A 25,152-nucleotide genomic window follows, 5' to 3' on the forward strand; every position below is an offset into this window, starting at 1 on the left:
TCAAACTCAAATAAAAAAGTGTTCCATCCAGATATCAACTCGGTTCGACCTGCAGCTTGTAGGGGACATCTGGGACTACCATCTGAGACTGAGAACGCTTTGGGTAAGGCAGTTTAACATATTAAATAGACACTTTTACTTTTTGTGAATTTTTTGGTTGTACATTTTTGCTCGGGGGACCCCTTAGATCCCATTTTCTGGTGATAATTTTATCATATTCGTGTTTCTGAGACAATTTCACAATAGAAACATGCACAAAAATGTTTATTTTCATCCATTTTAACCCTTTAAAAATGAAAGTTAAAAAAAATCTTCGATTCACATTTATTGAAAATCAAGTTCGTTTCCAAGGATACTAGATGACACCAGAAAAAATGCAGCTTCTTAATTTTTTTAACTTTCATTTTTAAAGGGTTAAAATGGATGAAAATAAACATTTTTGTGCATGTTTCTATTGTGAAATTGTCTCAGAAACACGAATATGATAAAATTATCACCAGAAAATGGGATCTAAGGGGTCCCCCGAGCAAAAATGTACAACCAAAAAAATCACAAAAAGTAAAAGTGTCTATTTAATATGTTAAACTGCCTTACCCAAAGCGTTCTCAGTCTCAGATGGTAGTCCCAGATGTCCCCTACAAGCTGCAGGTCGAACCGAGTTGATATCTGGATGGAACACTTTTTTATTTGAGTTTGTAAATTATGCTATTTTTTCACTAAAATGCCAATAACTCCCTTTAAATTTAATCAATTGGGATGCTTCTCCCTGCATTTTGTTGCATTTTTTAAGCCCTTTCAGATGCATTTTGAATTTTGAAATTATATTGAATTTTGCCAAAGTTATAGCATTTTTAAGATTTTTGACGTTTTTGAACCTTCAAACTTTGTGTCCCGATTTGCCCCACTTCTTGTTGACCTAGAGTGCTCATATTTTGGCCAGATGCTAGTTTTATATGTACAAACAACCCCTGAAAATTTCAGGCAGATTGGTGAGGTCGATGCGAGATGGGTATGCTTTGCTCGTGGACTCGCTCTTAAGTGAAATGCAATTACAAAAGCCGACTCGGTCCTTACAAGGTCCCAGCACCGAAAAGGACCTAATAAAAATAATGAATTGCAAAATGCAAATTTTGAAATCGCTCAATAATTCAAAGTTTATGCCCCCCCCCCCTTTCCCTTCAAAATCGGTCCGAAAAATCAGGGGCATTTTTTTTAAACTTCAAAATTTTAATGGAAAAGAAGCCTAATGAACTCAAAACAATCTAAAACTTGATTTGGAATGCATTTTCCTGCGTTTAAAATCATGTTTCATCGGGACTGGCAACACCAGCCAGCAACAGTCAACTGTTCGGAGCTCCTCAAACTTTTCGATTTTTTCGCCGTAATTAACCGTGTTTACCCGCGAGTTTGCTGCTCCAGCATGCCAAGGGCCGGCCGTGGCCGTGGCAGTTCGAGTGCGGCCTCGAAAAACCCGCGAAGCTCATCTACCGGCAGAGTGCAGAAAGGTAAACACACCAACGCTGCATCGACCGCCATCGCGCACGGGAGCGTGCCCAGTGACGTCATCGATGAATCGCTATTACACGTGTCATACCGTTCACGTGAGTCCCCAGTACGGACGAGACAATCCACCCGGGCATCCGGGAGCACTTCCGGCCAGCAGCAGCAGCAGCAGCAGTCCACCAGCACTACGACAACAACCACTTCCAACGTTCCCACCAGCAACGAATTTGAGATGCTGAGTGGAGAAGAAAACAACACCGCCAGTGACAGCAGCAGTACTGGCGACGACGATGATGATGATGAACTTGCGCGCAAGCAAGGAAAGCAGAAAAAGTGTAACTCTCCGAAGGAACGACGTCCACCTCCAATTTTTGTTTTGGATACGTTGGCTGACGATGTTGACGAGTTGCTTGAGGGACTCCAATATTGTCTCAAAATCAGCAAAACTTCTGTGCAAGTGATTACCCACAAGAAGCTGCATTTCGACTTGGTGGTGAAGAAGTTGAAGTTGCGAAACTTCAAATTCTTCACATTTGATCCTGCAGAGAAGGTCCCAGTGAAGATCGTCCTTCAGGGATATCCGGACCGCCCGATCTCCGACCTGGAAGAACACCTGACGGGCGTCAAGGTAAAGCCTCGAGAGATAAAGGTGCTCTCAAAATCGACTACGGTGACAGGTACGTACACCTTGTACCTCCTGTACTTCGATCGCGGGTCCGTCAAAATCCAGGACCTACGGCGGATCAAAGCACTGGACGGCTTCTTTGTGACGTGGCGATTCTATACGAAGAATCCGGCCGACGCAGCTCAATGCCACCGCTGTCAGAAATTCGGACACGGATCCAGAAATTGCAACCTTCCACCCCGGTGCGTAAAGTGCGGTGAGACCCACTTCACCGAAAGGTGCAATCTTCCGCGGAAAGACCAGCTGGGGGAAAACGCCCAGCAGCACAAAGCGCGCGTCAAGTGTGCGAACTGTGGTGGAAACCACACGGCGAATTTCCGTGGCTGTGCCGCGCGGAAAAAGTACCTCGAGGAGCAGGAAAAGAAGAAGAAAGCGCCAGCGTCCCGCCAACCTCCAAAGACATCGAGCTCGAACGCTGCAGCAGCTGGCGGCGGAGCGGTTCCATCGACCAACCCAGCGTTCCCTCCCGGTTGGGGAGGTTCGTACGCTAGAGTAGCCGCTTCTGGGAGTGGTACTTCACCGGGACAAGCAGACGTCACCGGAGATGACCTCTTCACGCTTCCCGAGTTTTTCGCTCTTGCTGGAGAGATGCTCACGCGCTTCCGTGCCTGCCGGAACAAGGCAGAACAATTCCAAGCTCTCAGTGAGCTGATGATGAAGTACATCTACAATGGATAAGCTGCCTTGTGTAGCAAAGTTTTCGACGTCAATGGACAAAACATACTGTGATTTAGTTTTAAGCTTTTCTATTTCTATCCTTTTCCTTAGTAAATCTAGAAGGTTTTTTTTTTTTAATTTTTCCTTCTCTTGCCAAATCCATTGTTAGAATATCCAATTACATCAAAATGAATTATAGTTCAAATCATAGTTGAAAGGAACTCCAAAACTCTATTAGGTTATAAGAATTACGAAATTGTGAATTGATTATTTACTAATAAAAACTAATTGAATTGAAAAAAAATCATGTTTATCATGTCTTGGATCGATCAACACTATATTGAATTTTTGTGAAGTTCCGTTGTACAGTACTGCAAAAAATATTTTTTTGGTGAAGAAAAAAAAATTCATCAATGTTTTGATATTTTGAAAACTAAAGATTGCAAAACGACTGGGCAGGTGTAAAATGCATTTTTGAACACTTTATTCATTGAAATATTGTAACCATTGGGTTGCAATTTCAATTTTTATGTTTTTTTTAATTTCTTTTCCTCCCCCCCTTGACTTTGGACAGAGTCGAGGGACATAAACTTTAAAAAAATATTTGAGACGGTCTTACTGCCGTTCTACGCATAACTGTCCCATGGGCAAAAAGTGCAACTGAGAAAAACGCGCTTTAAATTATTCGACCGTTTTTAGTGTTTCTACGCATTGTCCCGTGTGTCTCTATTCACCCCATAAGTCCCTAATCATCCCAGTTAGCAGTTTATCACTCTTACTAGTTATCTTCTTGGTATACAACAGTTAAACAAGACACAATACTCCGTCAAACTAATGATTTAGTGAAATAAAATACTTGGTGGGACAATTATACGTAGAAGTACAACGATGGGACAAACAGATTTGATATTGTTTTCAATGAGTTTCCGAACAAAGTACTAGATTTTTTGTGTTTATCTTAAAGTATACGTTAAACTAAACTTGAAAATGTCAAAAAGTCAAAATCGTCAAAAAATGACATGGGACAATTATGCGTAGAACGGCAGCTTAATGGACAAAAAAATGAATCATTTTTTTATATTTCGTCAGCTGTGTGCTATCTTGTGACATAGACCATTTTGGTCGAAAATTAGTTAATGATGACGTTTTGCTATACTTAACAAACACTACAAGATGCTTTAACCCGATTTTGGAAACTCGCTTCCGTTTCCCGGATATCGAAATACACACTTGTGACATAGACCAATTTATCATCAAAATGATCGTGCACACTTGTGACACGTCATACATGTTGTTGGAAAATGTGGAAAATTTGTCTTGTTTTTCACAAATTTATTTTGATACACACTTTCTGAAGGCAATGCAATCTTTTATTTTTGAAAATATACTGATTAAGTCGGTTAAACTATTGATTTAAGCTTATTTTAGTTTGTATGGGAATTCTGTGCACACTTGTGACACGTAGTACAATTTTACTTTCGAAACACACTTGTGACACGTGCTTTTCAGATTTTTGATTACATAATTTACTGTATCTTTTAACTGGTGTAACCAAATAAGTTGAAACTTGGAGCGTTTGTTAAGCGATAGTATACGAACCAATTGCTCTAAAAAGTTTGGCTCTATCATTCATAGTTTTGAAAATATGTATCATCAAACTTTAAAAATCGATTTTCTCGAAAAGTGCTAAATGGTCGTTGTCACAAGATAGCACACAGCTGATGATTTGTCAAATTACAAAAATAAAACTCAATAATACCTGTCAGTATAGAACATAATGTTACTCAATTAAGTTAAAGTTTTCAGTGATTCATCTTCGGCGACGATTCGTAACTGCAATCATAATTAAATGCAAAGTTTCCCGCAAAGCCATGCCTTCCAAATCACATGCCCCGCTGGCATTTGATTAAATTTCCCCCAACTTACTCGACAAGCACCCGTCGTAGCTCTTGTACACGGCAAAGCGCGGATCCGTCGTGTTGACCCCACCGACCTGGACGTGGTTCGCCCCGGGGTCCTGCACCTGGACGAGCGCTTTCGACTGCGTCTGTTTGATTGGAATCTCCACGCGGTCAACGAGCAGTGAGCTGTCGTCTCCGTTCCGCGAGTAGTAGATCGAATGCCGAGCGTCGTCCATAAAGTTCTGCTCGATACGGGCCTCGTAGGTGGCGCCCTCGCGGTCCTCCTCGATGTGCAGATGGTTGTCCTGGGTGATGGCCACCATCAGGTAGTAGCTGCGGTCGTTCTTCGACTGGAGCAGCAACATGACCCGGTTCGCCCGGCGCATGTCATTGCTCGAGAAGGCCAGTTGGAGGCGCACCCGGTCAACCCGTTCCGCCAGGACCATCTTCCGCTGCAGGGTCGCCTCGCCGCTGAAGCTGGCACCCTTCTCCTCCGAGCAGAACTCACCGAGGAAGCTGGTGTGCTCGCAGTTGCAGGTGCTCTCCTGTTTGACAAAGTTTTCCGTGCAGATGCCACCGTTCTTGCACGGTTCCGCGTCGCACTTCATCTGGCAGTCGTCCAGCACGCCGTTTGTCACTGTTTGTTGAGTGGGAGAAAGTGGCGAAATTAAAACGTTTTATCTCTTGAATAATAGAGTTCACGAGATGGGAACTTTTTATGAGCTTTGCAACTCACCGTGGGCGTTGTTCTGCAGCGACATGTTCTTGAGCGAAATCAGGTGGTCGCCAATCTTGAGTCCTCGGATGCACCCGATGTAGCCCTGCAGCTCTTCGACGTCCGGGTTGGGGCGGAGCAGGTTCGCCGGGTCGTACCCACCGATGTTGAACTGGAAGTACTCGGTGGGGCGGGCTGGCGGTCGGTGCGGGGACAGGACCTCTGGTGGAGTGGAAAGCATGAAAGTAGAAGAAAAATTTCATTAGCACATTGCAGCAAATTGTTGCATAAGAATTGCATGAACTATTTCATGGAGACGCATGGTGTCTAACAAACCAAATCACTCACCCATCTCCGGATTGGTCCACGGTTTGTTCGAGTACTCATCGAGCAGCAGGAAGCCCCGCTCAATCGTTACGTTCCGCTCGTTCACGTACAGCGTCGTGTTCGTTTCCGTCCGTACGATGGCGACCTGGATGCTGCGCCCGGCATGCAACGCCGGGTGTTCCAGCGTCAGGTTGACGATATCGCTGCCGTGGTTGTACAGATACACCACCTGGTTGGCGTTCGTCAGGTACAGATGGATGAAGTTGTTGTGGTGATCGTTGGCGTACAGCACGAACGCGTGCTTGTCGTAGGTGCGCAGATTTATGAGCAGCGAAGAATTTAATATGCCCAGCAGCTTCTCCCGCTCGACGCGTTCCTCCTCGGTGTCGCTGATGTAGTTGCGCTTCAGGTAGGACTCGCGCGCGATGAACGTCAGCGCGTCCTCGTTGACATCTGCACAGAACAAAAAGTTAATTCATTAAAAAAAATGTCTTTTTAAATTAACTTCAACACGACAATAAAATTCAAGAGGATCAAAATTTCGAATTCAGGAAACATTTCCAACTGTGCGCCAATTGCCAAAGAACACAAGACAAATGACAATCATTAAAGGAGTGCGCTCCGCGGAAGAAACTTCAATTGATTGCGATTCACGACGGCAAGGACGGGGCGAGTTTAGCACAAACAATGAGCTCCAGGATTAAGATTAATTGAGCGTAGCGAAACGTGCGCTGCCGGTGCTGTGTCCTGTTGATGATGATTACGATAAAACTAAATGCTGTTGGATAACTTGCGTGCAGGTGCACAGTAATTTTGATTGCACTTTTGTGAGAAAAGCGGACATTACCTAAATTGTAACAGGAAGTGGAATTTTCTTGCTTGATTTTTGTATATTAAATTTCGTAGAAAAATTTTAAGACGATGGGTCATTTCAGAAAAAAAGGATCAGTACTTGTAATCGAAGGAGATTTTTCAAGAAATTCACAAAAAACTGAAACATTAGGGTAAAGTAAAAAGGGAAAATCTGATTAGATTGTACCAATAGCACCTCTTGGTTTACACTCGATCCAGTTGTACTTTTTTTGCGTAGGATTGAAGTGGAATGATGTATTTTTTTTTGTGGAGACGCATGGTTATTAACTTTTAATAAATGGTGCGCTTCCTTTGGAAAAACTATTTTAAATTAGGCCGTTGTAGATATTTTTTGAAGTTTATGTCCCTCGACTCTGCCCAAAGTCGAGAAGGGGCCGAACAAAAATGAAACTACTAGCCATGATGGCAACATTTTAATCCAAAAAAGTGTTTAAAATGTGTTAGTTGTTCTACAATAATTAGTTTTCAAAGTATCTTAGTATTGTACTCCGAAATTCCACAAAAATTCTAAATGTTGTTTAACGACCCTAAAAATGCCAATTATGTTAATTTACGCAGGAAAAAAATATATTTCAAATTGATTTCAGTTTATTCGACTTAACCATTTCGACCATTAACATTTCGAAGTTTTTTGAAAAACAAAAACAAAAATTTTTTTGCCCCCCGATTTTGCGGACCGTGTTAAAATATAAAAAAATCTCATTTTAAGAATCTGTCCTAATGGTTATGATCAGGAAAACGTAAACTCGTTACTATTCTAAATAAGTATAGTAAAATATCCCCTTTTTCAGTAGTTTTGCTCAAGAAATAAAATATTGAATATTTTTTGGTCATCGTTGGCTACAAAATTATGTATTTGAATTAAAATATTATTTTGAAAATTAAAAATACAGATGATTCTCGTAAAAAAACATGTTACAAATTGACTAGATATTGTTTTCCATGAAAATATATCTAAACGATATTAAATATACATTTTCAGGGTGACCCGAAGGAATGACGAAAGATTAAATACTGTTTAGACTGCTGCAAACATTTTTTTGGGTTTTATCCCTTATCCCCGAATCCCACTTTCCCGAATGTGTTATCCCCGAAAATCATTTTCCCGAAAATTCCATATCCCCGAATGTCATTTACCCGAACTGTCGTTTTCCCGAATTTATATATACCCGAATGGTAACTTCCCCAAAAATTAAATTGTTCCTGATGATAACCTAGATATAAAATTTAATAAACCTTAATATTAAATTCTCCTACGTGTGTTTTTAAATATGAAAAAAAAACAAACAAATAACCGTAGAAGGCAATTTATAAACCACGATAGGTATCCACGTGATAAGGATTCTGGACTGTATTTTGATTTTAAACTAAATGTATTTTTTGTGGAATGATCAATGTATCAAATCGACGCTGTCTTGCTATCTTGTCGTATGTCGTTTTTGACGTTCCGAGAAAAACACGTTTTAATGTTTGACCTTGAATAATCGAAAAATAGAGCACGCAATGAAAACAATAACAAACAGATTGGTTGACCAATCTATGCTTTGTCCTGAACTTTGGTTAAATTTGGTTGCCGAGGTCCCGAGCTATATTCAGGGACCATCCATAAACCACGTGGACACTTTTGGGGTGGGGGCGTATGGCGATTGTCCACGATCCATACGATTTTTTTTTCTGCATGGACAATTGTCCACAGGGATACCAGGTCAAAATTTGAAAAATCTGGCAAAGTATCGAATAAAAATCTGGAAAAATCTGGCAGTCAAAAATCTGACATTTCTGAATGGTGAAGTGGAGGTAGGATATGGTTTGATTCAAAAGTTTGTAGAATTCAGATGATTAAACTGATTTTATGACCTCAAAAATGTTTTACTTACATTTCCTTCAAGAAAACACATTCTATATTTTAAGATTTTCAATTACATTCGTTCATTTTAATCAGAAAGTTGTTCAAAACGGGCATAATCTTAAAAAATCTGACAAAATCTGTCATTATCTGACACAGAGAAAGATGAATCTTTATTCTGGCTGTCACTTGAAAAATCTGGCATTCCCAGGTTTATCTGGCAACCTGGCAACCCTGATTGTCCATGAGGGGGGGGGGGGGGGGGGGTTTGGATTTCCAAAAAAGTGTCCACGTGGTTTGTGGATAGTCCCTTACAAATGTTTACGGTAGTCGAGCTCTTACTTGTGTCAAACGCATTCTGACCTGAAATCCCTTTGGCCAGTTGTCGCACTTACATCAATTTTCCGGGTGTGTCAAGTCGGTTTTTATTGAATATCTCAGGACTGAAATCGAATTTAGGGTTTCTGTGTAGGTCAAAAGATGAGGCATTGTGAGCTGCACAAAATGGCGTTCTTAACTCAATTTGGCTCAAATTCGACGTACGACAAGCGAGCACGACAGCGACGAATTGTGAAAAATAGGCAACTGTATTAAGCGGCACGCTGCCATTTAGATTTGTTCATCATAAATATGTACTCCGTTCAAGATGTTCTCATTCTCTACATCATTTGTCATAGTCGGAGTTTTTGTTGGATTCGGTGGAGTCAGTTCTTTTTGAAAGGCAGTTGGAGTAACTAAATCTCAGAATCCGGAGTTCAAATTCTTTAACTCCGCAAACTCGGAATTTTTTGAACGTTTAATTGTGCATGATACTTCATCGATCGCTACTTCCCCGAACCCGGTCAGGCGCGCGCGGTTCTGGGCAACGGGCATGCCCGCCTGACCGGGTTCGGGGAAGTGGCGTTCGGGGAAATGGCCGTTCGGGGATATGGTCATTCGGGAAAATGATTTTCAGGGATGTGGAAAATTAGGGGAAGTGGCCATTCGGGAAAATGGTTTTTAGGGGAAGTCGCCATTCGGGGATGTGGCCATTCGGGGAAATGGATTGTTCGGGGAAATGATTTTCGGGTAAATGACATTTCGGGAAAGTGTCTTTTCGGAGATGTGACATTCGGGGAAATGTCTTTTCGGGAATGTGGGTTTCGGGGAAATGTCATAGATTCCTATTTTGGGCCTACTAAGCAGAGCGCACTTTTAATTTGATGTATTCTCATAGGCTGCTATTGGCAGCCTAGTTTGTTTTACAAGAATAAGTTGGTTGTTTAATGCTTAAGCTCGTACATTATCAACATTTTGATAAAAATACCTTATATCGCTGTAAAAGCATGAAAAACTAAAACACTTTTGCTCCTATTTTGGGGATATTGCTCCTAGCATACGAACTTCCTTGTGTAGATTTTCGGCCTACCTTCTGATTGGTTGAAATCTCGAAGCACGTGGCGAACTTTTTTGACGTACGGTTCAGCCCCAGCTCGTACAGTACAACCGCACAAATTCGATCGACAAATATGCTAAATCATTGTGATGTTTTAAGCCACAAATAAACATTAGAATGATTGATTTCACTTGCATTAAGTGCATAATTAGCTTGGACATGATTTATATCATTCTTTACGAGTTTTAAACATAATTAAACAATTGTTGCGTAGCCAAACAACAAGCCCGTAATATGCAAGAAATACTGTAACTTGTGAAAAGCGCACACACACTGTCACAATTTGTAGAAGTGTCAAATGGACTGAAAATAGAGACATTCTCTTCGAGAGACTTTAATCAGTTATTATATTGATTTGGTGGCAGTTTAGTGATTGTTTTTGCAACGGGATTGTGCAACCCACCAATAAAAACATATTGCCGGTGGTTGGAGATTCGGGGGACGGCTCTTATTCGTGTGCTGAGCGATGAACGCCTTGACGCTGAGTGTGGTGGACCCAAAATAGGTACTAGGCCCAAAATAGGGACAAATACCCTAATTTAAAAATATTTTAAGTTTTTGTAAATTTTCGATGTATTTTTTTGAAAAAAAAACATGTTAAAACAGAGTTTTTTTTGAAAACTAATGATTGAAACTTTTTGAAAAAATAAAAATAAGATTTTGACCAGTTTTGACCAGTTTGTTGAAGTTTTCAGCCTAAAAACTATATGATGCAAACCCCATATGGGACCATCCATAAACCACGTGGACACTTTTTTGGGAATCTCGAACCCCCCCCCCCCTTCGTGGACAATTGTCCATACAAAAAAAATCTTTTTTGTATGGAGCGTGGACAATCGCCATACCCCCCCCCCCCCCTAAAGTGTCCACGTGGTTTATGGATGGTCCCATATGTCTATGAATCAAAAAATTTCTCTTGCCTTTGTTAAACAAACAACAATTCCCCACGAAAATAGCATGATTCGAAAAAATAATTTGTGCGATCGGGCTCAAAATTGGATTGGGTGTTCCTTGGCCGAAATAATAAAACTCGTATTTTATAGTTTGGCCCTTAGGGTGACCTACACCGTATTAGGGTGGACAAAAAATGGCATTTTTCGACGATTTTCGCTAAACCACATTAAAACCGATTTAAGCTCTCTAGGACGCAAATGGGAGGTAATTAATTGAGCTTTTAGAGAAAAATAGTTTGGAGTATCAAAAAACTAACCAAATATTTGAAAAGGTCGTATGAAAACATAAAATTCGGTTTTAGAGGCCTCTGGATCAAAGAGCCTACGTCTGAAAATATTTTAATTGGAATCCTCGGACAATTTTAAAATGGAATGAAACATGTAATTTTCGTAAAATTTTTCACAAATATATTCGCGAATGATTCCAAATAACATATTTCATCAATATTTGACCACTAACAGTTTGTTTCCAAAACCAAATTTTATGTTTTCATAAATTACATGCCATTCCGTTTAATTAAACGTTCATAAGAGGTTTGACATGGCTCAATGTTCTTGTTCCCCGGGCAGACGGTAATAACAAAATTCATGCCATTTCAATAACAAATACTGTTAAAATAACAAAAAATGTTATGGAATATTCTTACAAAATCCATTTTTGCATAAGAGTTTAATAACAGTTTATGTTATCATAACAAAATTTGTTATTGGTCTGGTATTAGTTAAAAGCCAAAACAACTTGGGAATAACATTTTTTGTTATGGAAAAATAACTCCAACTGTTATTGGGATTAGTTGTTAAAATAACAAAAAATAATAACTAAGATTTGTTCGAAGAATAACTCAAAATGTTATTAGTCTGTTATTACAATAACAATCCAATAACAAAAAAATCATAACGGCGAATAACAAAACTTGTTATAAATAACATAAAATGTTATTGGCCTAGTATTTTCAAATATCAAAAAATGTTATTCCCACGTTATTTCCGTCTGCTCGGGTCAACATATTTTCCATGAAAATGAAGATAATTTCAGACCAGGACAAGGACCAAGACTGGGGGGTGACTATGGGTCAAAAAACGATAAACCTCTCTAAATTTCTTAATAACAAAAACAATTTAAATAACATCGAAAATCTATCAAAGTAGATTTGTTCTTAGATAGTTTACTAGAATTTCCCCAAAATATGGTGGATTTTGATGAACACTACTTTAAATGCCAATAGTTTGAAAATTGACCCAATCTCACCCCTTAGAGGGGGTGACATTGGGTCAAATGAAACTAATATTGAGCATCATACAACGATATGGTAAAAACAAGTCATCCAACAGCGTTTCTTGTTCGAGGGAATCGTATTGACACGCTACAATGTTTGAAGTGGAGATTTTCAAACATTTGGGTAGTTTTCGAGCAATTCTAACAAAAATATTAGAAAAATGATTTTTCGAGAGGTCATTTTTGGCCAAAAACGTACCCCAACTTTAGACATCTGCCAAAATAACAGGATTTATTCTAGGAACGAGATTTTTTCAGCGAAGTCATCTTAAGATGTCCCCTACACAACCCTTTTAACAGAATTCAGTTTCATTGAGAATAACCTGAAAAATGGTAAAATCCGTAAAAAATCACTTTGACCCAATCTCACCCCCCAGACCCAATGTCACCCCCACTGACGGTAAAAGAAAATACGGTACTCACTCGTTTCGCAGTGCTGTCCCAGATGGGCCCACCGGTTCTTGCACACGCACTCAAACGTACTCCACAGCTCCCGGCAGTACGCGCCATTCTTGCATGGATTCGGCACACACGACGGCTTGCAGTCCTTGATGATCTCGGACAGGTGCACCGACATGAAGCTGTAAATGTCCAGGATCTCCCCGTTGACGACCAACCCGCGGAAGCACCCAATCAGGCCCTGCTTGACGGTGTACTTTTTGGAGATTTCACTGAAAAAAGGGAGTCGTTACGTTATGAAAAGTTTGGGTTAGATGATCAAGCCTCACGTGGGTGCTCCTCCAATAAACATACTGCCCTCGAACGGTCCAAACTCCTCCTCCGGCTGCAGGTCCACCATCCGGGTGTCGGTGTTGATCATGAAGCGCACGTGGTGCTCGTTGTAATCGATCCAGATCTTGTGCCACTCGCCGCCGTTCAGTTTGCGGTTGGTGTCGATGACCAGCGTTTTGGGCGTTCCCGTATTGAGGGTAAAGTTGAACGTCAGCTGGTAGTCCCCGGTCAGGGCCACCATGAAGGACGGGTAGTTGGAGCGGATCGGGGGTTGGAACAGGAGGATCGCCTTTTCGCCGGTGGTTCGGAACGAGAACGCGATGTCGCCTTTGCGCCAGCCGGGCACCTCGATGAAGGATTGTGACGTGGTGAAGGTGACGACGTACTTTTGGGTGTCTGAAGGGATCAAGGTTCAATTGTGAAACCTGAAAAGGATGACGAGTACTTACTAGTTTCAACACACTCCAGCGGACCCAGCGTAATACGACCCTGCGATTCTTCGTCCAACATTTCCTTCTGCTGGAGGAAGTACATTTGAGTGATACCGAGGTTTGGAGGTTCCTTGAAGTAACCCTCGTCCGATACCCAACGGTTCACATTAGCATCACAGCTACAGCTGTGCTTGGATCCTTCGCAGCTATCCTTCAACGCACAGGGACAGGTTCCTCTATTAAATGATTCTAGTTAGAATGTTTTACAGCAAACCTACGAGATCTCAACATCCGCCGTTACCTCTTTACCTCCCCTAACGAATCCACGGTATTGTTGTTGCTTGAAGACTTGAACCACGTTGCAGAGTGCAGTTCCAGCGGAGCCTTGATGCAGTCGTACTTGATGTACTGTGTGCAGTACAGAGAGTGCGAAATGAGTTCCTGCAGCATCGCTGCGCTAAACTCCCGATACTGAATGTGGAAGCTGAAGTCCTCATCCTTATACGATCGAACATCCACCTGCGATGGGAGATTGTGCTCCACTATCGTCTTCGTAGCATTAGCCAAACTCTGGAAGTCACACTTGACCCGCGCCGGTGGAAACACCCCATTACCATCAATATCAATCGAGTAGACGTCCGACTTGGAATACCCCAGCAATGCCAACTCCTCGCAAGTCTTCCTGAACTTGGTAAAGTGACAGTTCTTCCCCACATACCCAGTGTCCTTGCACTCACACTGAATCCCATCGTCCTTCACCGAACACTTCCCGCCATGCTCACAAGTATTCGGCTTCTTACAAGGATCCACGTACTTGCAGTTATCCAACGACACATCCCCAACAACCCGCTCACTCTTCACCAAAAACCTCGGCTCGATCTCAACCCCGTTGATCTTCAAGTCCCGCAAACATCCAACCAACCCGGAGGCCGCCGCCTTCAAGCTACTTCCGATGATCAGTTTGTCACCCACGTTGAACGACAACCCGTAAAGCTGCGTCACCTCGTGCCGGAAGTCCACCACGAACTTGATCTCGTTGTGCTCGTACGTCAGGTGGATCGCGTGCCACGACGTCGGGTTGTCGATCCGGATGTACGTGCTGTGGGTGATGTTGCTCGTGACGTCCGGGCACAGCTCGAAGCTGAGCCGGTCCGTGGCGAGGCGAATCTGCGGAGGGGAAATGAACATTTTGAGATTGAGATGAACACAAATTGACACATTTTATATTCGAGGTCCGACAGGAAACTATTTCCATATACAGTGAGTCAAATATTTGTCCGTACACCCCCCTAACGGAAAATGTTTGTGATATAAAAGTACATAAAATTCGACTAAAGTACCATGTTTTATACATCAATCGACGTGGTCAGATAAAGGACAAAAAAACCCACCTCTTGCAATTTGAAGCATCCAATTTCGTCCACTACAGCCCGATTACGAGTCCCTAATCTGAAATTTGAAATTTTCAAATTCCCCAAGCAAAACATTCTGACCCAGGACGGTACAGAAATTCTCGGCACGAAAAGTGAAAATGTCAAATTTCAGACTTGGGACTCGTAATCAGGCTGTAGTGGACGAAATTGGATGCTTCAAATTGCAAGAGGTGGGTTTTTTTGTCCTCTATCTGACCACCACAAAATTTCCCCTCGAGGGGTTAAACCGGTTCCGGGACAATCCGGATTGTTTACCGGTATTGTTCCGAAACAGTAATTCTGGTCGAAAAATATCAATAAAAAAAGATGAAAACAATGTATATTTTGAACAAATATTGTTGAAACTTGTTCAATAGAGACTCTTACAACATAAAATAGCTATTTTATAAAAATAGTTGTTTATAAACTAATTTTTTATAAGTTTTACCTAAAAAAACTAAATTTAAACCAATTTTTAATATAAACTAACTAAACAAAGTTATCAGAAGTTCAAAGTTGTCACAAACTGGCTAGAGGTGCTAGTATTTGACACAGAAACAACATTTCATAAATTAATTCACTTAAATCGATCAGATTTTGTACTTTTATTAGGGGTACGGACAATTATTTGACCTCTTTTTTTGACTTTTTTCAGTAAACTATTTTTGTATTTTTTTAGAAAAAGTTTTTTGCAAATCCAATGACAGTGTCTTAAAGAAGACATTCTGCCGCGTCGATTGATGTATAAAACATGGTACTTTAGTCGAATTTTATGTACTTTTATATCACAAACATTTTCCGTACGGGGGGGTACGGACAAATATTTGACTCACTGTACAATAAAGTTTCAAAAGAGATATCAATTGAATTAAAGCAATTCGACCGCGAACGAAATGTTTATTTTTTTCTGATCGATTTCGAGTCTTTGGTAAAGTTGAAGGATTAGGAATTTGTTGTTGAATGTTTTAGTTTTCGATCCTTTTTTCCAGTTTAGGATACTACAAAATATTTTTGTGCAGCTCACAATGCCTCACCTTCTGACCTTCACAGATTTCCAAAATTCGATTTCAGTCCTGAGATATTCAATAAAAACCGAAAAAACTCCGTGCATTTTTATCACTTTTCATATGAAAAAAGTTTCAATTATGTCGTGCTATCTTGACACAGCCTGAAAATTGATGTAAGTGCGACAAAGGGCAAAGGGATTTCAGGTCAGAACGCGTTTGACACAGGTTTCGACTATTTCGAATACCGTAAACTTTTTTGCCTTCCTCACATCAATGAGGAAAGGCTATGAAATCACTCGAAAAATTAACTTCTTTATTCGACCTTGAAGACCCACCTTCACGTATACCTATCGACTCAGAATCAGATTCTGAACAAATGTCTGTGCGTGTGTATGTCTGTAAGTCCGTGCAGATCTGACAACTCCATCAAAAGTTATGAGCACTTAAGTGTTATTTAAACACTTTTTGAGGCCGGATCTAAAATATTTTGATGAAAAAGTTGTCCGGATCTATCATGCGACACATCGTTGGATAGGTAATCAAAAGACCTTTCCAACAAGCCCAAAAGATTGAAGATCTGACAACCCTATCAAAGGTCATGAGTACTTTAGTGTTTTTGATACACTTTTTTCGAGGCCGGATCTCGAATATTTTGAAAAAAATAAGTGTTATTTATACACTTTTTTGAGGCTGTGTAGTGTTTTCACTATGCGAGGAAGGCACCAACCACCTAAAGGTGGATTAAGTAACGTTTTAATTATAACACGGTACTCCAGCACCCAAATTCAACATAACTTCGGTCAGCAAAACAAAACGTGTTTGTTATTAGTTACATTGCGTGCTCTCGTTTTTGTTTATTTAAGGTCAAACACCAAAACGCGTTTTTCTCGGAACATCAAGCTAGGAAACTTGAAGCACAGTCTTTGATAACAGGCTATCGGTACCGTAAACCGGGGTAACTTTGATAGGATTTCAATTTGTTTTTAGAATATTTTCCAACAGGTATGGTTTTTCTCAAGATTATTATTGTTAAAACATGTACTGGGGTAGATCACACAAAGTCCATGCACTATTTCGGAAAAAAAGTTTTTCACTAATGTTTAGAAAAATAGTTACGTTAAAAATTCTTAGTTTTAATTCCGGGGTGACTTTGATTTGATAGTCATAGTATTTCTTGTTAAAATCATATTTAAGATGTTCAAACTTTATTTGTACGTTAAATGTACCATCACTAAAGTAGCTGATATAGTTTTAAAGAAAAAAAACAATGTTTATATTTAGTTAACTAAGTGTATAAGCTTTTTAGCAAAATACATATAAATTTTAGGTAAAATTGTTAAAAAGTCGGAATTTTGCCTGAAATTTGCTAAAACTAGTTTTGTTTGTAAAATTATCGATTTATATTGCATTTTATACTGAATTTGAAGCACGAATCACAAGTTTTCACATTTTACATGAAATTTGTTCAACTGAAATTGCCTTTTAATTTGGAGATTTTTTTAAATTGTGTTTCAAAAACGCATATTATTTATTATTTACAAACTTTTTTAACCTTCTTCTAGTGGGAAATTGTCCAAAGAATCCGAAAATGCATTCCGTTTTCCGATTAAAAATCATGTTCATTGAGAAAATCAAGACACTTTGAGAAGTTTAAAATAATGACTTTCATCAACATTTTCTCAACTATAGTTAACTAACTTTTTAAACTTGTCAAAATTTTATGAAAAGTTCTTCTTGAGGTACTTTGAACACTTCTCTACCACGGTCAGTATGTCTCTAACCCATTCCTTACGTATTTTAATTGTACTCTTCATTTTGCGGAAAAATCGCAAACCTATCAAAGTCACCCCGGCTATCAAAGTCACCCCGTTTTACGGTTCTAATAAAACAACAAACTACAAGTTTAAATAAAATTGCCTACCATTTTTTACATTGTTGTTGTTGCCTCTTAAAGTTTAAATTTGGTGAAAAGAAAATCTTATGTTCGAAAATGTCAAATATTAGTGCCCTTTTGCCTTCCTCGCTGCGGTAAGGGGTTGTTCAAATATTGCGTCCAGGGATTTTCGGCATTTAGACCTCCATAATGAAGTGTTTTTAATTGTCAAAAAAAATCTGATTTTTTTTCAAGCACCAAAAATTTAAATTTTCTTTTTGAGTGTTTTTGAAAGCTCTAGATTAAAGACTCTCTCTAGTAAACATCAACTGACGTGAGCAGGATAGCAGATAGACGATGTTGATATATTGACTATTTTCATTATTTTGTTTGATTTTTTAAAGAATTTAAACCTAAAATGCCTTAAGCATGAAAACGGACCACCTTATAAAAAAAGAGGTGTTAAGTCATTTTTGACTGCAAATTTGATTTTGCTGATTTGTGTGCTTTCATTTGATAATATTTTCGATATTTAAAAATAAAATCACAACTTCATATCTCCGGTAGCAGATTTAAACCATAAAAATGCGAAAATAAACTTCTTTAAATATTAGTGATTGAAAATCATATCAAAATAATGATATTTTCGGTATATCCTTTTCTCTGAAAATTCCTTATCATAAACTAGCACTTTACTGAAGAATCTATCAGAAAATTACTTCTCAAGATATAGATTTTCTAATATTCACAAGCTCAATTTGTATGACCAACCCGAAAAATTTAATGGAAAAGTCAATGGTGCAAAACGGCCTCTTTTGACATAGGGAATTCATGGATAAAGTTTTATTTTAATTTAAAAAAAATATAAAAAATTAAAAAAGCCAAATTCTAGAGAATTACTCAACTATAAAGCAGCCACAATACCAATTTTACCAACGCAGTTTTACGAGAGGTGAGAGAACAAAAAAATCTTCGATGCGAGCGCGTAGACGAGAAAAAGAGAAGAACTGATAGAAAGAGAATGATCTCGCTGGAAATCAAGATCCATAGAAAGAGAACTCACAATCTACATTGACGGTCGCTATACTCTCCGACATTTTGGAGCAGGAATAATAAAATGATAGTTTGTTGTTTTCAATACTGATTATTTGGAAAATAAATCACATTAAGGACATGTTTGTGAATACGGGGAAGTAAATCAAACACAGCCTAGATGGCAACGTGTTTCAAAACAGAGCATCATTAGTTGCAAACATTCTCCTTCTCAGAGTCTGGTAATAAAATTACTAAAACATGATAAGAGCATTTCCGGACATCCTCGTCACACAGCTGAAAGTTGATTTTATGATGACATTAAAACGAGGAAAGAGTTTCGGTGTGTGTGAAAGAGTGTGTGTGGACCCGGAAGAGGAACGTTAGGTTTGAGCTATTTTATGGTCACAGCGGTGGTTGAATGATTTGTGACACATTTAGACAAGTTTTCTGTGGCTCAAATCATGCAGTCAGCAATGTACTTAGACGAGCATATTGGTTTGGCTGAAACTTTTCTCTTCGACCTCCAACTAGTTTACATGAAGATAAACGAGTGTATGTGGAGGACACAATGGATTAGTTTTTCTGAAGGCTTCCTTCTCTTCATGGTTTACCATATTTTGTGGAAGAGTGACCATGGAATTCCCTGCTGGCACTGCTCGTAGTAAAATATGTAGCATTTCCATTTCAGTGAACAAGCAAGAGCCACAAGCAAGTATGAGACGGAACATATTGATGGTTTGCCCCGAAAAATCTGAGCACGTTTTTGAATGTTTTTATGGTCACGCACGTGGGGATGAATGTGGCTTCCTTTTGGGAAAATAACAAATTTTATTCCTACCTCCCAGAATCCGAGTCCCTCGCTGGTCTTGACCTCACTGTACGCCAGCACCGCCGTAGCCTTGCTGCTCTTGAAGTCGAACTTCAGGTCCAGCGTGTGGACGTTGCTCATGGGCCACCAGATGTGGGACTTGGCGTACGAGAACGTGATTGGGATGACGTTCACCTCGGCCTCGGTGAACTCCTCCTCCAGGACGCCAATGTAGTGCACTTTCGGGTTGCCCTTCTTCAGCTCGAACAGCACCGAAATGTCGTTGTAGAAGACGTACTTGAGCGAGCCGACAAAGTTGTTGTTCGAGGCCAGCCCCTTTCGCTTGGACAGATTTGGGCCACCTCCGAAGTAAATCTCCGGATCGAACAGCAGATTGTGCACCTCCCCGGGGATTTCCATTATCTTCAAGTGGTCGTCCAGAATGGCCGTAACCTGGTTCCGGTCGTGGAAGATGGTCAGGTTGTGCCAGTAGTGCTTGGTCAGGTCCTGCCCGAGGACGGCCGTCATGACGCCGTCGCCAAAGTCCATCTCGATGTAGGCCGAGTGGTTCTTGACCGACGCCGCAATGTACTGCGGCTTGAGCGATTCGCCGCTGGCGTAGAACAGCGCCGAGTCGTCGTAGTTCGTCTTGAACATCATGCTGATCCGGGTGACGGACGAGTGGATGCGGTCCTTCCAGTCGTAGATTCGGTACGACACGTAGCTGGAGCCACGCAGCGTCAATACTGTTGCGGCTGAAATTTTTATGAATTTATATTTGCTATGTTTTTCCTCAAGAAAATAAAGACTCACTGTAGATATCGCAGTGTTCGCCCTCGTACTTGGTCCCGAAGCAGTCGCACGAGATGTCGTAGTAGTGGTTGATGCAGCGCGACCCCTTGAAGCACAGGTTCTGCCGCGTGTGGCACATGTTCCGGCAGCCCTCCTTGACGTTCTCGTGCTTGGTCGCAATCAGCGGCGTAATGGGCAACAGGTCGGACGCGGCCTTGCCCGAGCTCAGCACCACGTTCCGGATGCACCCGACAAAGGACTCGATGATGTACTTGACCCCGTGCAGCTTCTCCTCCGAGCTGAGACCTGGACGGAAAAAAATGGGATAAAAAGTGTGAAATTTAGTGTGTGTGTGTGTGTGTGTGTGTGTGTGTGTTTTGAAACTAAAGGTCCGCCCTTAAATTAGACCCATATTTCTTCCATAGATTGACGGAGGGCTTCCCCAAAATGAATGTTCTACTTTAGAGTTGGCTTATCTGGGTAATTAATTTTCGCCATTTTCCTGAGCCCAACGAACATCCCTTTTTCGTTGTAGCACAGACAGGCAAAAGATACCATCAGCTGAGCTTCGCTGAAAGACAAGGACCATGTTCCGGAAAACTTTCCCACACTCAAAATTTGCTCCATCGTGGAACCGGAGGACAGTCACTGTAATGTAGTCTGGTAGCAGATGTTCCCACGTAATAATAAAATGTAACAACTGTTGACTTTTTTTTTAAATATTCCAGAAATTTGAAAATATAAAATTCAAATATTCTACAGGGTAGGGGAAATATACCCATTTTAAGCCTAATAAGCGGTCGTGTTTGAATGATGCTGGATAATCTGGAGTGTTCCTTGAAATTCACTAAAACCAAGAACACCAACGAGTAGAGCAACTTTTTGTGAACATTTCTGTTTATTTTCACTTTTATTAAAAGTTATGCTATTCCTCTAACAAGCATTTAAAAACAAATTTCCCAAATGCATTCTAAACAGTCGAGTGCATTGCCCCCCCCCCCCCTTTCCTATTTTCAGCTTAGTTCTTTTTTTCTTCCAGCGCTCTTTTGGGTCTGCTTAGTGCTGCCACAATCAATGAAATTTCAAGCGAACACTCACGAAAAGTAGCATTTATAGAGAAAATTTCCTGGCATCACTGGCTCACTCCAACAGGCGCTGCTGGTGGTGTTGGTGGCCACCCTTTGTTCTTCATTTGCCTTCGCTTCTCGTTCGGTTTTCTTCAGCCTTCGATTGGAATGGGTCGTCAAAATTCATACGTCAAAAGACTTAGCGCGTTTGTTTTTTTTTTTGATGGCGCTTGCTAACTATTTACATGTTTCTAACTAATTCCGCAAAAGAACATGTTGCCGGAAGTTGGAAGCAACTTTATATCTGAAGCGCTTTGAAATCGTTAGCGCAAGTTAAAAGATATTGATGGCTACTTTCGTTTAGCAGTTAACCTCTGATCTTGCGTGTAGATGTGTGTGCCACCAAAATGATAAGAAATGGTCTCGCAAAATAGAAATTATGATCAAAAGTGCATTAAATTTGATCTTTTTGGCCAGTAAATGGCATAAATTTGCGTGCTTACTTGAGGCGGTGCTGTTGCTGGTAAGTGTATAGCCTAAAAATTATTTTTGGAGCATTAATCGAGCATCAAACCCTGAGTGTACAAGTGACGGAGCGGAGAAAAGGAAACGGACATACCAGCGGACCGGTGTGCCAAGCCAATTCTTGTACCACAAGTGGCGACAAGGATGAGATTGCTGAATGAGGTCGCGACCGGTGGTTCTCGATTTGCAACTGTTGCCTCGTTTGTTGTAAAATTTTAACTTTTGTGAGTTTTAAATTTGGAAATACCGACGATGCGGCGAAGCAAACATCAAACGAGCTTTTCGAGTACGATGGGTCTTTTGAGGCGATGGAATCGAAAGTTGAGATAGTTTTGCTGGGTCGGACAGGTTTTTAGTTTACGCCAGTCAAAGAATTAACGTTGAGTAGATATTTTGATGCGATACGTATGCCATCTATGCTTTCGCTTTGTAAGCGAATGGTCCTGGGTTCGATTCCCATCTGCTCACAACGAGAAAGTTAAGGAAATATTAATCTCGAAACTCTGAACATGAACGAAAAATCAAAGTCGCTCGATTCGGGGTTCGATCCCCCGTCCTTTGGATTGGTAAGCAAAAATGCTAACCACTAGGCCATCACGGCTTGGTGAGCTGTGACTGGAATTAGGAATACTGTTACTATTAACTATATACGCGCTGGGTCCTTGTCCATTTGATAAGGGTTCGGAAGTTCTAAATAACGTTTGAATCCGATTGATGCAAACGTTCTTTAGGGCGGGGCTTGTCGATAAAGCAGAAGTACCTCGCGCTCGGCTAGCCAGCGTAGAAATGGGTCACGGAAGCTCGGCAGAGCTAACACCTTCCAAATGCCTATGCGAGTTATTTGCATGTATAGAATGTAGATCTAAAAATACATGGAAACAACTCAATTTGTAAGAAGTGGCCGCGTGGTCCCGTTTGGTTGGTTGCACACACACACACACACATTAATCGAGCATCAAACCCTCCATATGACGAAGATAGGTGTTGGATTAGAAAGGGTATATTTTCCCTACTCTCTGGTTGTCGATATTGAAGGGACCGTCGCGTCGAGAGCGGGAGGTATCAAATTATAGAACGTAAAATCAAAGCATGCTACTTCAAGGAACTTTAAAAAAAATGACAACTGGAGCAACATTGATATCGAGAAGATCGACAGGCATAGTGTTGACTGTGAATTCTACTAAAAATGATGACTTTAAAAGTTCCAGAATCTCGATCAAATTGATTCCTTGACCACCCCTGCCCTCGTTCCCTATAACATATGCCCTAAAATTACTTCAATTTCTCGTGCTAATCTTCGAAGCAGAGACAACCCGTCACCTCCGGCAACGACCCCCAGGATTTTATCACGTGCTTATCGTTAGTGTGTGACATGTGTCGTCCCATTGGAACTGCCGTCTTATCGTTCAACTCAACTAGGAGGTATATCATCTTGAAGGAGGACGACGGAGGACACTTCTCAAAAGTCTGAGAAATGTGTCACCTTCTGCGTGTTATTCAGAGTCCAAGTCGAACAGCCGGAAGGATTTCCCATGAAAGACCAGAGAGCCCGTTTCCTTCGGAGAAGCTATACTGTTTGCCTCTTAATTAAGAGCTTATTTGTTTTAAAACGAGTCTGGCTCGCCTCGACTTCTGTGAAGGGAGGACGCTTTCTTCTAGGAGGAGAAAGGACTCAATACTTGCAGCAGCAACAGTCTAGATAAATTAAATGTGATTAGATGAATATAGTCCGGGTGGAGAACCGTCGACGACTCTATCAAACTATACTTAGACAATGTACTTCGAAGCAGGGAAGCAGGGCGTTGTGTCCTGAGAGCTAAAATTGATTGCTGTAAAAGATGGCGCCGTAATGGCTCAGCCGATGAGTTAACTACTACGTGCGATGTACATTTGGAAGGTAAACAAAAGGCTTACGTGGGATCTGGCGAGGATTACACCCCCCGACAACCCGACAACCTTGCTGGGTCAGGTGTTGTTGTTGTTGCTTTGTGATTAAGGATGTTCCATTCGGATGAGCGGGTACTAATCAAAATGGGAGCTTGATTGAATTCTGTGTTCAAGAAGGCTTGTTCAAAAGGCTTGTGTGTGTGTATGAGTGGGGCCTAATTGGATATCTCATGCTAGACAGCAGAGGTGAAATTGAATAGTTGATAATAAATTGTAGGCAATTCGAGGTAATGGTAATTGGGAGGGTGTTGCCAACCACACAACATACATTACAAAAATCAATTTCCAAACATTTAAAGTCGGTTCAATGAATATCGTTATGTTGATATGAAAGTGAATCTATGCCATTTTCAGTTTAAAAATTAATTTGTTAAAAATATTATGTTCGAGCCTGAATCTGTCAGCTCGAAGAAATTTTTGGTTTTGATTTGGCAGCACTGCGCTTGCTGCGACCAAAACGAGAAAGAAAGTGGCAACCCAGCTGGCGTCGTTGCCAACAACAAAGAGAGCGCGCGCAACGAGCTGCGCGAGAAATCAAGCGTGTCAAAGCTGGCAACAACGCGCCGTTGACGACGGCTCGACAACGACATGAGAGAGAGGGAGACCAAACGATGCACGACGAAGGTGGTGCGAGAGGATTTGGCGCGCAACGAAGAGCAGCGAGCAGAAGTGAGCGCGTCGAGACAAGTTTTTCGCAGGCAGCCGAACCGGTCGGACGTCAATTCGAGCGCGTCGCGATCGTCGGAAGAAACAGCTAGAATTCTTTAAATTAGTCGTAAATAGAAAGTAGTGAGAGAAATTCTAGTGTTGTGTTTGTGTTTGCGATACTTCCGACCCTCCCAAGTGGTTCCCCAAGTCCGCCGGAAGTTTAAGTGCAAAATCTACAGTCCGCTCCGAACATATTATGTATGTATTTATACGACATTTTCAAAAATCACACGTAAATAATATTGACAGCGCCTCTGGCGGTGACTTCAGGAAACTGCATGCGTGTTCTTGCATTTGACAGCTCACGTTTTTATTTCAAAATCTTTATTTTGAATTTTAGGTTTTTTTTTTTCATAGAAAACAAAAATGGATTTCTGTATGGTTTTAAATAAATTCTTCTTCAAAAAATTATGGTTAAGAAGATGTTTGATTATTATAGACTATTTCTGAAAAAATAGTTGTACAAAAGTGCACTAAACTGCCAAAAGAATTTGACCATCATGTGTTATAACTTAAAGATGGCATTTTCAGTAATTGAAATCATCAAAAAATGGTAATTTTGCGCAAGCCCGTTTCATGTGCAATATAGAAAAATAACGGGTTTCTTTTTTCATTCTTTATTTTATTATGTTTTCCTTCAATAC

At 40.7% G+C, this 25,152-nt stretch overlaps 1 protein-coding gene across 7 annotated transcripts in view; it reads right to left on the reverse strand.

The window, feature by feature from the left end:
* LOC120414214 (axotactin) overlaps positions 1 to 25,152 on the reverse strand; it is a 105,981-nt gene that overhangs the window by 12,082 nt on the left and 68,747 nt on the right. For all 7 annotated transcript variants that reach the window (XM_039575315.2, XM_039575313.2, XM_039575317.2 and 4 more), the window contains 9 exons: positions 20,283 to 20,567; positions 19,500 to 20,224; positions 13,636 to 14,501; positions 13,353 to 13,570; positions 12,900 to 13,299; positions 12,595 to 12,842; positions 5,810 to 6,241; positions 5,483 to 5,683; positions 4,772 to 5,383 (listed from right to left, as the gene is read on the reverse strand). In XM_039575315.2, coding sequence (XP_039431249.1) covers positions 4,772 to 5,383; positions 5,483 to 5,683; positions 5,810 to 6,241; positions 12,595 to 12,842; positions 12,900 to 13,299; positions 13,353 to 13,570; positions 13,636 to 14,501; positions 19,500 to 20,224; positions 20,283 to 20,567 — 3,987 coding nt within the window. The remainder of the gene's footprint in view (positions 1 to 4,771; positions 5,384 to 5,482; positions 5,684 to 5,809; positions 6,242 to 12,594; positions 12,843 to 12,899; positions 13,300 to 13,352; positions 13,571 to 13,635; positions 14,502 to 19,499; positions 20,225 to 20,282; positions 20,568 to 25,152) is intronic.

The sequence above is a fragment of the Culex pipiens genome, chromosome 3, assembly GCF_016801865.2.
Source record: "Culex pipiens pallens isolate TS chromosome 3, TS_CPP_V2, whole genome shotgun sequence".
In the NCBI taxonomy this organism is placed as follows: domain Eukaryota; kingdom Metazoa; phylum Arthropoda; class Insecta; order Diptera; family Culicidae; genus Culex; species Culex pipiens.